The sequence below is a fragment of the Chelonoidis abingdonii genome, chromosome 5 (assembly GCF_003597395.2).
Source record: "Chelonoidis abingdonii isolate Lonesome George chromosome 5, CheloAbing_2.0, whole genome shotgun sequence".
Taxonomy (NCBI): domain Eukaryota; kingdom Metazoa; phylum Chordata; order Testudines; family Testudinidae; genus Chelonoidis; species Chelonoidis abingdonii.
This window is the reverse complement of record NC_133773.1, coordinates 95,536,013-95,550,043: the sequence shown is the minus strand read 5'-3', so window position 1 is coordinate 95,550,043 and position 14,031 is coordinate 95,536,013. Positions and strand designations below refer to the sequence as shown.

The 14,031-nt window shown below is 44.6% G+C and overlaps 2 protein-coding genes across 2 annotated transcripts in view; both read right to left on the bottom strand.

Moving 5' to 3' along the window:
* CORIN (corin, serine peptidase) overlaps positions 1–2,510 on the bottom strand; it is a 297,684-nt gene extending 295,174 nt beyond the window's left edge. Inside the window, exon 1 of the mRNA XM_075066492.1 lies at positions 2,363–2,510. Coding sequence (XP_074922593.1) covers positions 2,363–2,437 — 75 coding nt within the window. The 5' untranslated portion in view covers positions 2,438–2,510. The remainder of the gene's footprint in view (positions 1–2,362) is intronic.
* Positions 2,511–8,076: 5,566 nt separating this feature from the next.
* The window catches only part of NFXL1 (nuclear transcription factor, X-box binding like 1), a 104,113-nt gene continuing 98,158 nt past the window's right edge, over positions 8,077–14,031 (bottom strand). Inside the window, exon 24 of the mRNA XM_075066748.1 lies at positions 8,077–10,908. Within this exon, the coding sequence (XP_074922849.1) occupies positions 10,735–10,908 (174 nt within the window). The 3' untranslated portion in view covers positions 8,077–10,734. The remainder of the gene's footprint in view (positions 10,909–14,031) is intronic.

Here is a 14,031-nt window from a genome sequence, read left to right as displayed (position 1 = left end):
TACCTCTTCTGTAGTGGGGGGGACCAAAAAGGGATGCAATAATCCAGGTGTGGCCTCACCAGTGTTGAAGAGAGGGGAATAATTACTTCCCTAGATCTGCTGAAAATGCTCCTACTTATACAGCCCAATGTGACTAAAGGACCTGGATTTTAAATCAAGTGGAGAATGGGAACAACATAATATACGTCAATATTTACAAACGTTTCAAACAATGGGTCATGTTCATTGTTTATCGTGTTATATCGTATGCAGTGTATAAAATGTTTTTAAAGTGTACTGAACGCTATTGCTGTACAGTGCCAAAATGTAAAGTCGGTGTTTTGCGGTACCTTCCTAGACGTTGTGTAAGAAGCCATTAGCTACTCAGCCAGAAGTGAATTCTGAAAGATTGTCGTCCCCCCCAGCAGGACTCATTTATTCGTTGGGAATTCCGGTCCTCTCCTTAGAGCAGGACATTGTAACACCCAGGGGAGAAAGGCTCTGTACATAACACGCACACTGTAAAAGCTAATGCCCCAGTGGCGCTATATTACATCTTAGCTTTGTGCTAAATCGGGAATCCTTTATACATTTCCCTTGCTGCTCTCTAGGCAGCTCAAACATTTATATTCACAACTTCCCCTTAATCTGCCCAGCAGCCCCTGACTTGCCGACCCTTCCTTCCCCGCGCCTTACCCGAGAGTACCCCGAGTCTAGGGCAGGTGCAGGAGCTCCGAGATACGCCTGCTCCCCTAGTCTGGAGTCCAGGGTGCACCTGGGCGAGCGACATCGCGTTACCACTAAGATTTTGCTCTGTCTACAGTAGGATTTTACAACGTGTTAGTTAACACATGATTGCTGTCCCGTTGTCTCACTTTTTCCTAGCGTAGGCATGGCCCCAGCACTCCCAATGTGCCTAGCGGAGTGGGAATCCCCGGACACTGCACATCTTCCCATTTGTTCATCGCAACTGCGCTGTCCCCCTGAGTGCGATTAACTGCCCGATTTCGCCTTATATTCCACTCTTGTGTCTTCTGTGAGCCCGCAAGAGATGAGCTCCGCACGACAGCCAGGAAGAAAAGTACAAGTGTCGCTCTACCCCTGACCTTACTGCTGCCTCGTCCTGCCTCTCCCCTGCTTAGTCCTTGAGGAAGGGCAATAATCACACTGAGACTCACTGGGGAGAACTCGGAATGCAGACGCCCTAGGAGAGCACTTGCTCCGCGCACACATGGCCAGGCACGCTGAGCGAACGTGTTGCCTGCTGTTCTCTGCATAACTTTTCTCAGCTCTCGCCAGTCATTTGCCACAAATGGATCCGATTAAAAACAAATGACTCCCCTTTGCTGTTCTCCTTGAGCCCATATGGCTAACAGAAGGCGGCGGGGCTGGGAACAGGAAAGTGACTGCGGATTTATCATTTGTACGACAAGTCTTACCCTGGACTTCTGCTAAACTTGTGGGTTCGGCCCTCGCCTATCTGCAGGGAATCAGTCCTGTGTGTGGCAATTTAGATGCGGTGGTATTTGATTTCAGCCCGAAAGGGCACGGCTATTGGAACACATTCGTTTCGATTGCTAAGCGAGGCTGGGGACAGAACCACTGGCGGCATTTGTAGATTACACACCGGCCTCCCTTGACAATGAAAGGAAACGAAACGTTCCCTGGTTACATTAAAGGGCAGCGGGGCCATTTCTCCTTGCCCGTTATTCACCGCTGTATGTTGTTGTGCCATTGTGGTGTCTCCGCGGAGACGGGCTGAACTTTCTCGAGCGTCTAAATAACTTAACGTTCATTGCCCCTTAACACAATATAACGCGGGCGGTGGAAAGGCAGAGGGCAGGAGCGGCTTGGCTCGGCCACCAGGCTGGACCTGCTCAAGACGTTCCTCCTTTCCCCAGAGCGTTTCTCGAACACACACACCGGTCCCGAACAAGACACTCCGGTTTCTGCGCCCGAAGGAATTATGGCGCCTTTAAAGGGATCGTTTCTGCAAAGCTAAATCGGAGTGAGCTGGTTTCCTTGGGAGCGTGGGTTCCTGTAACTGGAACCACGTGGATTCCTACCCTGTTGTCCCTTGCCCCAGGCTGCGGGCGACTCAGCTAGGAGAGCGCTGGGCGCTGCCCAAACCACTACGCTAGCAGAGCGGTGTCCTCGCCCCCTTCTGCAGCGCATCTTGCGCGCCTCTGGGCGCGGTCCCCGCGGCTGGCAGCCACTCTGGGGCTTACTTACTCAGCCGGGAGGTGGAGACGACTCCGTCGGGGACCGATGGGCTACGGCCCAAGCCACGGGCACGCCAGGACCCTGTGGCCACCTCTGGTGCCAAGGGAAAGGACCCACGCGGTAGCTGCGTAGGGTGACCGGGGAGCTGCGCTTGCCTTACCCGGTCAGTGGAGAGGACCTGGCGGTAACGCTCTTCTTCCGGAGGCAGGGCAGGGAACTGTTGCATCGAGAACATGCTCTGGCTACTGCTCCGTCTTCTCCACCTTCCTCCCCCCACTCCTTTCTACATCTCACACGGACGTGCCACGACTGCCTGCCTCCCTCCCAAACACACAGGCTGGGCTCCGGGGAGGGAGGGGGCTCCGAATTTTGTCTGCTCCCGCCGCCACCCTCTTCCACCCAATAATAATAAACCTCAACGAGAAAGCTACACCCCCCCCACCCCTTTTGTTCTCAAGGACTCGATTCCCCGGAACAGGCTGGGAGCCAACTTGCTTGTTAATTTCTCCCAGAACTCATCGTACTGGGAGGAGAGGTAACCGGGGGCAAGAAACTAAGGCAGGGAGACTGAGAGTCAGGCTGATTATTCCAGTTTTTACTCCCTTGGCAGATGAGGTGCAAAGGGATCTAGGCTATGCCCGGCCAACGCGCTAGAGCTAAGGGACAGGGACTGGTCACGGAGCTCACCCCACTTGTGTAGGTGAATTTCTGTCACTCTGACCTGTCCTGCCCCCACAGGGGCGCTCCTGGAGACCGCCACCTTTTGGTTCCCTGCCAATAAAACGATCCTATCGCCCTACCAGGTTCGGGTAGCTGGCAGGTAGCCTTTCCGGGGGAGCCAGGTGCACAGCTCGCCCAGAGGAGCTAGCTCCATTCTTTCCCCGACTGATCCCAAAGAAAAGGGAAGGTTGGAATCTATACCTCCCCCAGCCCAGGTTCTGCTATTCATTTTACTCAGGCACTACTGGCTGCAAAGAATAGTTGGCTTCTGGGTTTTTTTTATTTTGTTTTAATGGTCCTGCCGCTGACAGTTCGATGCAGCAGGAATTACAAAGCTCTTCTCACAGCAAGGGCTTTTACTCCTCTGTGCAAGGAAACATGAAAGGTGGGGAGATAATTGATGACCACATCTGATTAGACAGAAAGCTGTGATCTATTTCTACAGACTCGTGGACAAAGTACACGCTGCCGCTCTGCAGCCTCCTGAGGGACTAGAGAAGAATGGGAAATAAACTCCGGGGAAATGCTGATTAAGACACGCTTAACATTCCCCACCGAAGATGGCAGGTGGGGGAAGGTATCTGTGCACATTTAAAATTAATGATTGTCCTCTGAGCCCACAGACTACGTGAAACTGAGGCTAGAATTCTACAGAGAAATGGGTTAGTGCCAGTGTAAAAGGAGAGCCCAGCCTGGGGAGGGAGAGAAGAAAGAAAGAAAGAATTGACTCCTGGGAGCTTGAAATAGGGCCAATGAGTTCCTTCACCCCAGCAGAGACCTGCAGTTCCAACGCATTCAGGCACCTGAGCAAGATCCAACTCTCCACTTTATTTCCTAGGGGGTAAAAGCGTCATGTTGCTGAAGGACTCAAAATCCTGGAAGGGGGGTGAGCATATCACAGGTGGATGATTTCATATACAGCCTTCCAACCCATAGTCTAAACTCCAAGGCCTAATAAACATGTAAAAAAAAAAATTAAAGAGAGTGTGACAACTACCCTACCAAAAGCTGAAAGGGAGAGTCTCCACAACTGGAGCTACAGAGCCAGGAGCTCAAGGTCGGAGCTGTGTCAGACTAGCATTGCTGTGGGTTAGGGGCAGGGAGGAGCAACCTCACACACATTGACCAGTTATTACAATCCATATAAAATTTGCACATATTTTGATTGGTTCCCCCTCGTATATTGCTTGTTGGCTCAGGCCTCAGTCCTGCACCTCAATCCATACAGAAGGACCCTTATAGCCAGGTAAAGCCTCACTGAAGTCAGTGGGTCTGCAGAGTTCCCAGGGTCCATGGGATGCATGCATCTGATTGCAAACCTGCAGCCAAAGATCAAGGCAGGGAGTTCCTGTGTGTGCGGACAATGCCTACTACATTGTGGATGCTACCAGAATATAAAAGGATTCAGTACTTTTCCAGGAGCTGCAGTCACCCTTCACTTAGAAAGGACACCATCTTGTGTAAATAGATTATAAGAATATGCTTTAGCTCAACTTGCTAAAACAAATAAGCTTCTACTATTGTACTTTAAGAATGCTTTTTAGCACTAGTGCAATGTCACTGTTGTAATCATAAGAAAAAAAGCGTGATTCTAGCTCTAACAATAAAAATAAACCAACCCTAGACTTGAACCCTGCTTCCATCACTGATCTCCACCTGGGCTCTCATTCCAGACACTACCCCATATTTTAGTATAAAAGAGAAACCACCAAGGTACTTAAACAAGCACATCTCACGATCTTATGCAAACCCATACTCTTCCCCAGTCCTCCTGTGTCATCATCCCTTGCTTTATGCCTAATTTACCTGCAAGCTCCTAGGGCAGGGACTGGCCATTTTGTTTCCCAAATGCCACGCACACCAAACTATACATAAATGCTTCTGATCCAAATGCTATGGTCCAATCTTGCATTTTTCACTCGGACAAAATCCCCTTCGTAGAAAATTAAGAGAAGAACAAGTTGCTGCTACTCCACAAATAATAGCAGACTTGTGGAATAAGAAACAGAGAAGCGACTGCTGAATGTTTAACAGTAGACAGACACAGAACTAGCCTTTACATAGTGATTTTCTTGTTAATATTTTGTAAAGTATTTTAACTATTCCTCTCAAACACCTAAGTTACGAAGAGGGTGAATAGTGTCATTAATCCCATTTTACAGATAGGGAAACCAAAGCCCACAGCAAGTCAGTAGTGGAGCCAGAATTAGAATTCAGGATCTGACACCTCACTCCACCCACATTCCTTGCTGCCACTCCAGTCGCTGAAGCCTCTGTGAAAACTATCCACATTTTTATTGTAAGGTATGGGAGCCAGGGCAAACCTAAACTAAGTTCTGTTTCTAGCAGCTATTTTACTGAGACCACTACATTCCAGAAATTGATATATTAACAAAGTGTTCTGTTATTTTAACACTCCCCCCCACTCCCATTGCTTTGTTTATTAGTGGTTTCCAAATCAGGAACATATCTTGCCATTTAGTCTGTCTTCACACTAACTAGATACCCCCACACAAGTTGCTGATATTAGTATATCAGCGGAAAGCGGAATTTATTTTCCAATGGAATGAGCTGTATACATTTATATTACACTGCATAATTTTTTAAAACAGTATTACTGAGGATAGTGAAACAATGGAATACATATTATTGTCTCCTAGCAAATTTGATTTACTAATGTAGACAATTTCTCATTGATTTTATTGTTCTCAATATGCCTTGGATTCCACTGCCTGACAGAGTGCAGAATCCTTTTGTTAAATTTGTATTTATTGAAAGCAACTGGTTAATTTGGCTGGAGCCAACATATAAAGACTACAGTATATACTTGCATTTCAATGCAGCTAGAGGGAGAAATGTCTAAAATGGCCTGTGCATGAAAAATAATTTAAGAGGAAGATTGGAGTAAACAATAGTTAAGAGGAAAAAAGGGGGGAGGGATAGCTCAGTGGTTTGAGCATTAGCCTGCTAAACCCAGAGTTGTGAGCTCAATCCTTGAAGGGGCCACTAAGGGATCTGGGCTAAAAATCTGCCTGGGGATTAGTCCTGTTTTGAGCAGGGGGTTGGACTAGATGACCTCCTGAGGTCCCATCCAACCCTGATATTCTATGATTCTCTGCCTGGGTATGCAATCTTCTCCCAACCTATGCATCACAGAACAGCAGCCACACAAGAAGTATGGTTCTCAAACTATTGTACTGGTGACCCCTTTCACACAACAAGCGTCTGAGTGCAACTCCCCTTATAAATTAAAAACACAAACACCATTATAAATGCTGGAGGCAAAGCAGGGTTTGGAGTGACCCCCCCATACAATAACCTCACAATCCCCTAAGGGGTCCTGACCCCCCATTTGAAAACCCTTGTCTTGGGCTCTCTGGCACAAGAGCTACTGGCTGAGTATTAGCCATCCCACAAGTGATAGGAGTTAGCTCTCTGTCCTCACCCCTGTCCCACACCCCAGCAGCCACACATAGCTGGAATCAGATAGGCACACTCACACACACTGTCTAAAAGCATACTGTATGAGCAGCACCCCACCAGGAATCATGGCTAAGGCATGTCTGTTGGAGCCCCTATTTGGACAGTCCATGTTTGTACATATCCAGTATAGGGTAGCATTTTAAAGAGTCAATTGAGCCCATAAATTTTGTACAAAGAGTTTTAGTTTGTGTGTGTCTATATAGTGAGATTTTAACCTTGACTTTAATGCAGGAGGAATGATGGGCTGTCTGTGCATCAATATTGCAATCCCATTCAATATCTTTGGGGACCATATTTTATTAAGGTTATGAGTTGTTTATGTATCACTGTGGGCCAGGAACTGTGTACAACTCCAAGAAGCAGGGTTATCACAGCTCTGAAAGGTGCTAAGCAGAGTGGGTTAGTGATCAGCATGTCTCACTCATGTTGCAAACACCATCAGAGAAATACCACCCCCTAAGGAGGCTTGCAGATAGTGGGTTTTCAGAGACCAACAGACACAGAAAGAGCATTTGGTATAAAAAGGCTAGGTTTAAACTGATTCAGGGCCTTCTTGCTAATCTAGCAAATGGACCTTCTGTCCAAGGGAAGCCCCCAATCCTTCCAGAAGGGTTGGAAAGATTTTGGCCTACTAGGGCCCCATAACACTGAGTGACTCTAGTAAGCTTTTAGCATGTGTATGGGAACTTTCTCATGTTTTTTCTGTAATGCTTTGTTATCTCTAAGCAAGCATATTCATTAAAAAAGCATTAGAAACTGGAACCTGTTTCTAATACATTGTTCCCAGCCCCCAGAGACAGAGCAATGCATGGGCCCTGGCCGTTAGGCACACTGGCTTGCAGGAGATATACCACAGTGTAAGGCAGGGAGCTGTGCAGCCTTAAAACCTTGTCAAAAGAAAGTGGGACAAAGGTCCCTTCCCAAAGATAGGTAATGGCTGGAGTCCTGAGACCTGATTGGGTGCTCCTGGAATGTACTACAGGGGCAGTTACAGGTCCAGTTACTGTGAAACTATCTGTATTTCAGTTGGATGTATATTTGAATAAAGTACACGGATAGGGAAAACAGTGCTGATATACCAACATGTTGGTCAAAGTGAGCTGAAAACCATTATTAATTCCCTCCCACATGATCTACTTGAGTGGACTCCCCCTCTTTCAGGTCTCACTTTGCTAGTCCCTCCCCCCGGCTTCCCCCGCTTTTAGTTATTGTTTAAAGCAAAACCATTGAATTAACTTTACTAACAGTGATTGGATATTATAAAGGTTTGAGATGGAAAAGGCAGATTAGCTCACATTCTCTAACTTTGGAATAGTTCAGCATCGTTCTCTAGTCTATAGTAGATTGGACAACAAAGTCCTGGAGAATATAATTTTAAATGTCAAGCAATGGAGCTACCACCACTTCATTTGGGAAAGTAATTCCACAGTTTAATAGACCTCGGTAAATTTTTTCCTAGAATAAATTTAATCTCCTTCCTCCTATTTACAGCTCAGGGAATGAAAGGAATCTTCAGGAGGGACAAAGAGAAAATCAGGGAAGCAGCCATCAAAAAGGGGGATACGATGAGTAGGAAATTAACAGTGTTTTTCCATTTTGATCCATCTCAAAGTTTACTGTTGAAGTGCCGTGCACTCTATTATATTACTACTTGAGAACAAATGAATGATCTGGATTTTATGCCCTGTTTATTATCTGGCTGGGTTTTTACAGATGACTGTAAGGTATACAGTGCCATAGTATGCATGGTACTTTACAGATAAATGACGGGTTTCCTGCTGCCAAGGAGCTTACAATCTAAGGGCCCAATCCTCCAAGATGCTGAATGACCTCTGCAAGGTAACAGAGCACCTTTAACTCCTATTAATACTAGTGGGAGATGAGGTTGCTTAGCACCCTTCAGGAGGTATTCAGATTTGGAAGATGCTTTGTACTTAAATACATAGCTAAATATACTATATTTTAAGACTGACAAGTATGTATGCCAATCAGGCACTTCCCTTCTAGTACTTATGTCACTTGTGCTGATCGACTTTTCCATTATTATTTTCTTTGCAAATTAAAATTCTTAATATTTGAATGTTTGTTCATTATGCTTTACATAGTATGTTTCTACTACATTAAACGGTTGCAAACAGCTAGCTTCAATATTTTCTTTATGCAAGTTATAAACAATTCAAGTATTGAGTAAATGATCATAAAGGTGTTAGCTGATGGTGTACTTCCAATACTTTGTTGAATCCATAAACAAACAGACTAGCCTCCTCATCCAACATTAAAATGTAAGGAATCAAATGTATAAAATCACGTAAGTGGAAGAGAAGAAAAGTTAGTAATCTGTTGCATTTAAGATGCAGATTGTTTTAACCCACTCACATTCCTTGATGCTAGGATTCATGAATATTTAGATCAACAAGCACTGCTTGCGGTAGAGTGCAAATGACTAAAATGCTTTTCTGCGCTTGGATTATATACCACTATTTTTGATATTTTGTCTATTTTAAGTTCTATCTTTCTCTCATACCAACAGATCAGGAGAGAATTAGTCCCTTTAATAAGAGGATACGTCTTTTACATATGAAAAGAAAGAATTTAGAAACGGCAATGTGTTTTCCTGCCAATCAAAATGATTAATACAAATATTTCACATGACCAATGAAGTAGACAGTATTTCCCTCTAATATTTTACATCAAGTTGATACAAAATATGCAAAGCAATCTACACAAAGCTTCTGATGCAAGAGCAGATGATTTTCACACGGTTTCTCTCTTTGGAGAGATGGATTCCTTCTCTTTTAGCAACAGAAGTAGAGCTAAGCAGGCAGACACGTTACAATGGATTTGTTTTAATAAAGAAATAGCCAACACAGTCATAGAAAAAATGAGTTCATTTCAAGTAAGGTGAGAACTGCTTCAACAAAGCCCTGCTCACATTGATGTGAACATTTCTGCTGCAAACAGGTTCGCAACACACTATTTGACAACAGAACTGACTATTTTCATACATCCATTTAAGGAACATCTCCTCCTCTTTTCTCCTCTCTACATCAAAAGGACGATTACTTGGCGTAAGTGTTCACAAAAAAATACTGTTTGCGCTCTGGCCTGGAGGAGCAAAGTCCACCTTTATGGCATGGATTTGGAGTAAGTCTCTACTTATCACTAAAGGAATATATGAAAGCAGAAAAACAAAGTGGGCTTTTCCTTATACTGTAAAGGAAATTTGTTCAAGAAAAAGATGTCACAAGACAGCACAGCTTTGAGAGCTCACTTCACTGTCAAGCGACTATCCATGTGATCAGCACAAGTCTGAGATTCCATTAGGATGTTTTTGTTTTTTTGGTTTTTTTTGAGGCACAGAAAAATTAAGAATTTAAAAAGTAACAATGTTAGACCCACTGTACTGTTTGTGATAGTGCCAGCAAAGTAAATAAATCTTTTGTGAGGAAAGCTGTCATTTCCACTGTGGAAAGTCCAAGTCTTCTAGACCATTTGAAGTTCTAAATCAATAAAATGATGATTAAATTTGCCAAAGGATGGATCTTCCTATTTTGTTTTGTATGAATTATGATTTATCTAAAATCAAAGAATAAAAATACTTTATTAACAGTGGCAGCTCAAGGCAATCTGCTGCCCTAGGCAACACTTCAGTGCACTGCCCTCACATCACTGAAACGTGACCAGGCCAAATCTGAGAAAGTGGTACAGCAACCTAGGGTCACCCCACCACTCAAATTTGGGCTGGTCATCCCCTCTGTCATCATGGGATCACAACCTCACTCAAATTTGGCCCGACTGTCCCCCACCATCACAGAGAAGCAGCTGGACTAAATCTTCCTTTCTAGGCAGCTGCCCAGAAATCTGCCATACTAGGCAGCTGCCTAGCTTGCCATACATAGAGTGGCCTCTGCTTATTAAACTGGCAAAAATAATATGTTGATTTACTGCAAATATGGTTCAATTTAACCTCATTTTACAAGTGTCCCAGTATGCAGTGGAACTACATTTAAAAAAAAAACCTATGCTTGACATTGCAAAGTGGATTTAATGAGAAATAATACAATATATTAAAACAGAGCCGGTGAAACTAGGCAGAATTGACTGCATGACCACATGTACTGTACAACTTTAAACGATTCTACTTTGAATTCATCTTCTTGTGCTTTTGGCTAAGATTTAAAAGCTTCACAGGCTTTTTTCTCCTTCATGACATCCATTACATATACAACTGAATTATGAACAGGAAGTTCTATTATATATAGACTAACATTCTAGCAATAAGAGGTACCCAAAGCCCAACTAAGGTATATTACAATAGATCAAATTATTTCAGTTGTTGTAAGCCATGAGCCACGCAAGCATCACAATAGCAAATCCACACACTGGCAGTACAATAAAATTCTTATATTTTTGCCACACTGATTGCTCAACTTCTACTTCATCCTTTCTTCTCTTGTTTTTTCGTCGTCCTTTTAACCTGTTCTCAAAAGCCTCTAGTTCAGCCTAGGTAGGACAGAAAACAAATAGTTGACATGTTTTCAGCATTAAAAACTTGTAAATAATAAATTGACATTTAAAATATAAATGTATGATGACTAGTGGCTTACAAAATAGATCTATATAAAATGTGTGTGGAGGTGGGGTAGGGACAGGGGTTGGTAGCACACCTACTATTCAGATTGCCCCAAACTTCCCCTTTTAAGAACTTGTCAGTTGCTTATAACATAGCTAAACTTTTATATGGCAGATGTCTGCCTCATTGGATTTTTTTTTTTTTTTTTGGCGAGGGAGAGGGGAATTTAAGCCAAAACTGTTCAGTCAAATCAGGGAAAGGAAAAATACATTTTGTCCAGACTAAAGAATTCGTGAGACCTCTTCTTTGAACAGCTCTAGAGCAGCCTTGACATGTTACAGAGGGTGATCATTGTGCCTTTTGCCATCTCTGTAAAAGAACGCTCAAATTTCTCCAATTATAAATTTGAAAAAAAGATCCTTTGGAAAAAAATAATCACAGTTCACACATACTCAGTAGATACTTTCCAGATTTTAATAGCTAAAAATCACTGCAGACTCCATCCTCGCTGAGCATACTCAAGCCCCTCGCAGCTCCTAGTGCTGACCAGACTGCACGTACAGCATCCCCACAAAGCAGCTGAGCATGCTTAGGACTAGGCAAACAAAGGTGAAGCCAGACTTTCCCTGTAACGGTTGCTCCAGGCCATAGTGGAACTGGGCACCTGAACTGACAGCAGGAGGCCAGTCTTTCCTCTGTTCTCAGTGACCCCATTCCTGGCACCCCAGCAGCACAGAGGAGGACCAGCTGATTTGAATGCAAAGGGGACAAAAGCCAGACAGGGGGAAGGAAAGGAGTGTACTAGAACAAGGAATCTGAAATTGGAACTAGGTGGGCAAGGAAATGAGGACTAAGAGCCAGTGAAGCAAATGGGCAACGGGGTGGGGAGATAGTGAGATTAGAACAGGAGCTCAGAAAGAGAAGGGAGACCAGGATTCAGATCCAGTGTGTGTGGAAGGAGGGGAAAGGGAGGGAGAATGAAGGAGCCCTGCCAATGACTTGGATGTGGGAGAAGAACTGGGACGGGATGGGCAAAAAGACTGGTTAGGCGAGGAGATGCCTGAGGAATGGAGACTGGGAATGTGTAGGAAATGACAAGAGGGCTGGGACAAAGAGTCAGAGGTGAGGAAGAGACAGGCTAGGTGAGAATGTGGGCAAGAAGGGGTCACACTTGGGATGACTGGAGAGAAGAGTTGGTGCCCACCAAGGACACTCCCATCTAGAGCCTGGAACAGAACATTCTTTTGCAGTCTGCAAATATCTGAGAAACCCACTGGCTGAGTGTGTCATCCCCCTATGCAGCTGATCTACAGAGGATGACAATCTACTACTGCTAAGAGTTACTCCCTTAGCTTAAGTGACAGATGTGTATGGTGGATCTACAAATCCCGCTAATGTCCTGCATGGAAGTCAATATGATGCCATATGTTGGAATGTGTTTTTTTTCAGACAAGTTTTTAAAAAAAAACTTACAAAATACACACAAAATTTATGTTTAAAGAACATTAAGATGACAAAGTCAAGCACTCAAAAGTTAGGCAATGCCAGAATCAGGTTGCTGGTGGAAATCTGAATGTGGACCCTTTGTGCATATGCATCATGAGAATATTTAATTGCATGATCACAAACTATTTTTTTTCCCCACAGGACCCCAGCCTCATTCAGTGCACAGGAAGGAGGTGCTCTAGGTAAAAATCAGGGTTGTGTAGCAAAGGAGGCTGTTGTCTGTTGGACCCCCGTCTCATTTTTTGCAGAGGTTGAAGGATGTGTATTGAATGAGGTGGGGATGCAGGAACAGAAAGGAGGGTTTCACGGTTAAGAGCAATACTGTCCTGGAAAACTGGATTCTATCCCTGTCTCTGCCACAGAATCCCTGTGTGAGGCTAGTCAAGCCCCTTAAACCAAAACTTAATTTTTCACAAGTGGCCACAAACTCCATTCCTCATTTTCTAGGTGTCCAATTTGATTCCCTGTGGTCTGATTTACAGAAGTGCTGAGCACTCAGTTGCAACTTGAGCCATCAGGAGCTGTGGTTTGAACAAGTGCTATATAATGCTAAGTCCTCTGAATAATTGGGTTGTACATGTCTAAAATGGGGCACTCAAACTTAGTGGAAACTTTTGACATTACTCTCTGTGCCTTGATTTCCCAATATGTATGGGTACAGCACCACCCCCTCACCTAGCAAGGTGTTGTAAAGTTAAATAAACCAAAGGGCTGTACACTTTGTAGCTTCTCTAGGCTGAGCTCATTGCCCTCTATCTCCCCCTCCCCACCCACCACAAGGCCTCTGTGCACAACCCTCCCATCATCCTCTATTTCAGGGATACCCTGAAACCTCCACCTCCACATTGCAGGACCTGCACAGCCTCCTTCCCCTCTCCAGCATATGTGGAGGCTCTGTGCATCCTCCATTCCTTCTTCCCCCACACTACTGTCCCCCATTTCCCTCCCATGCCAGGGGGCAGGTGTGCCCTTATTCTTCCCACGCCCTCATCTCCTCCATTACAGGGTGTCTGCACGCTCACCAGCCCTGCCCCACTTGTCAGGGGTTTCATGTGATTCCCATCCTTCCACCATGCCAGGCGTTATGCACACTTGCCCTTTCCCTCCTGCCCGTGTACCATTCTTATTTTATTTTATTTCTGGGAGATAAATCACTCACACTGTCAAGTGTATTGGGAGGATGGGCAGAGCTGAGATGGGGTATTGTTACACTGGAAAGTGTTAATGAGTTCTGTAGCAAGGGTTCACAAACTTTTTGCTCCCATGACCCCATTTTAATGAGTGAGTATTTCCTGCCAGGACCCCAGACAGCATGAAGGACACTATTCTGAAGAGCAAAATGGCATCCTCAGTCCACTGTGGCCTCACAGGCACTGTACACTGAGGTAACGCCGATCTCTATTGCGTGGAGGGTACCTTTTTCCTCCACACAATGTGACCTTGTACATATGGTGCATGTGAGGTCATGCTTCATCCACTGTGATCTCACATTAACCATACATGCAAGGTCATGTTGTGCAGAGCAAAATGACATCCTCCATACGTTA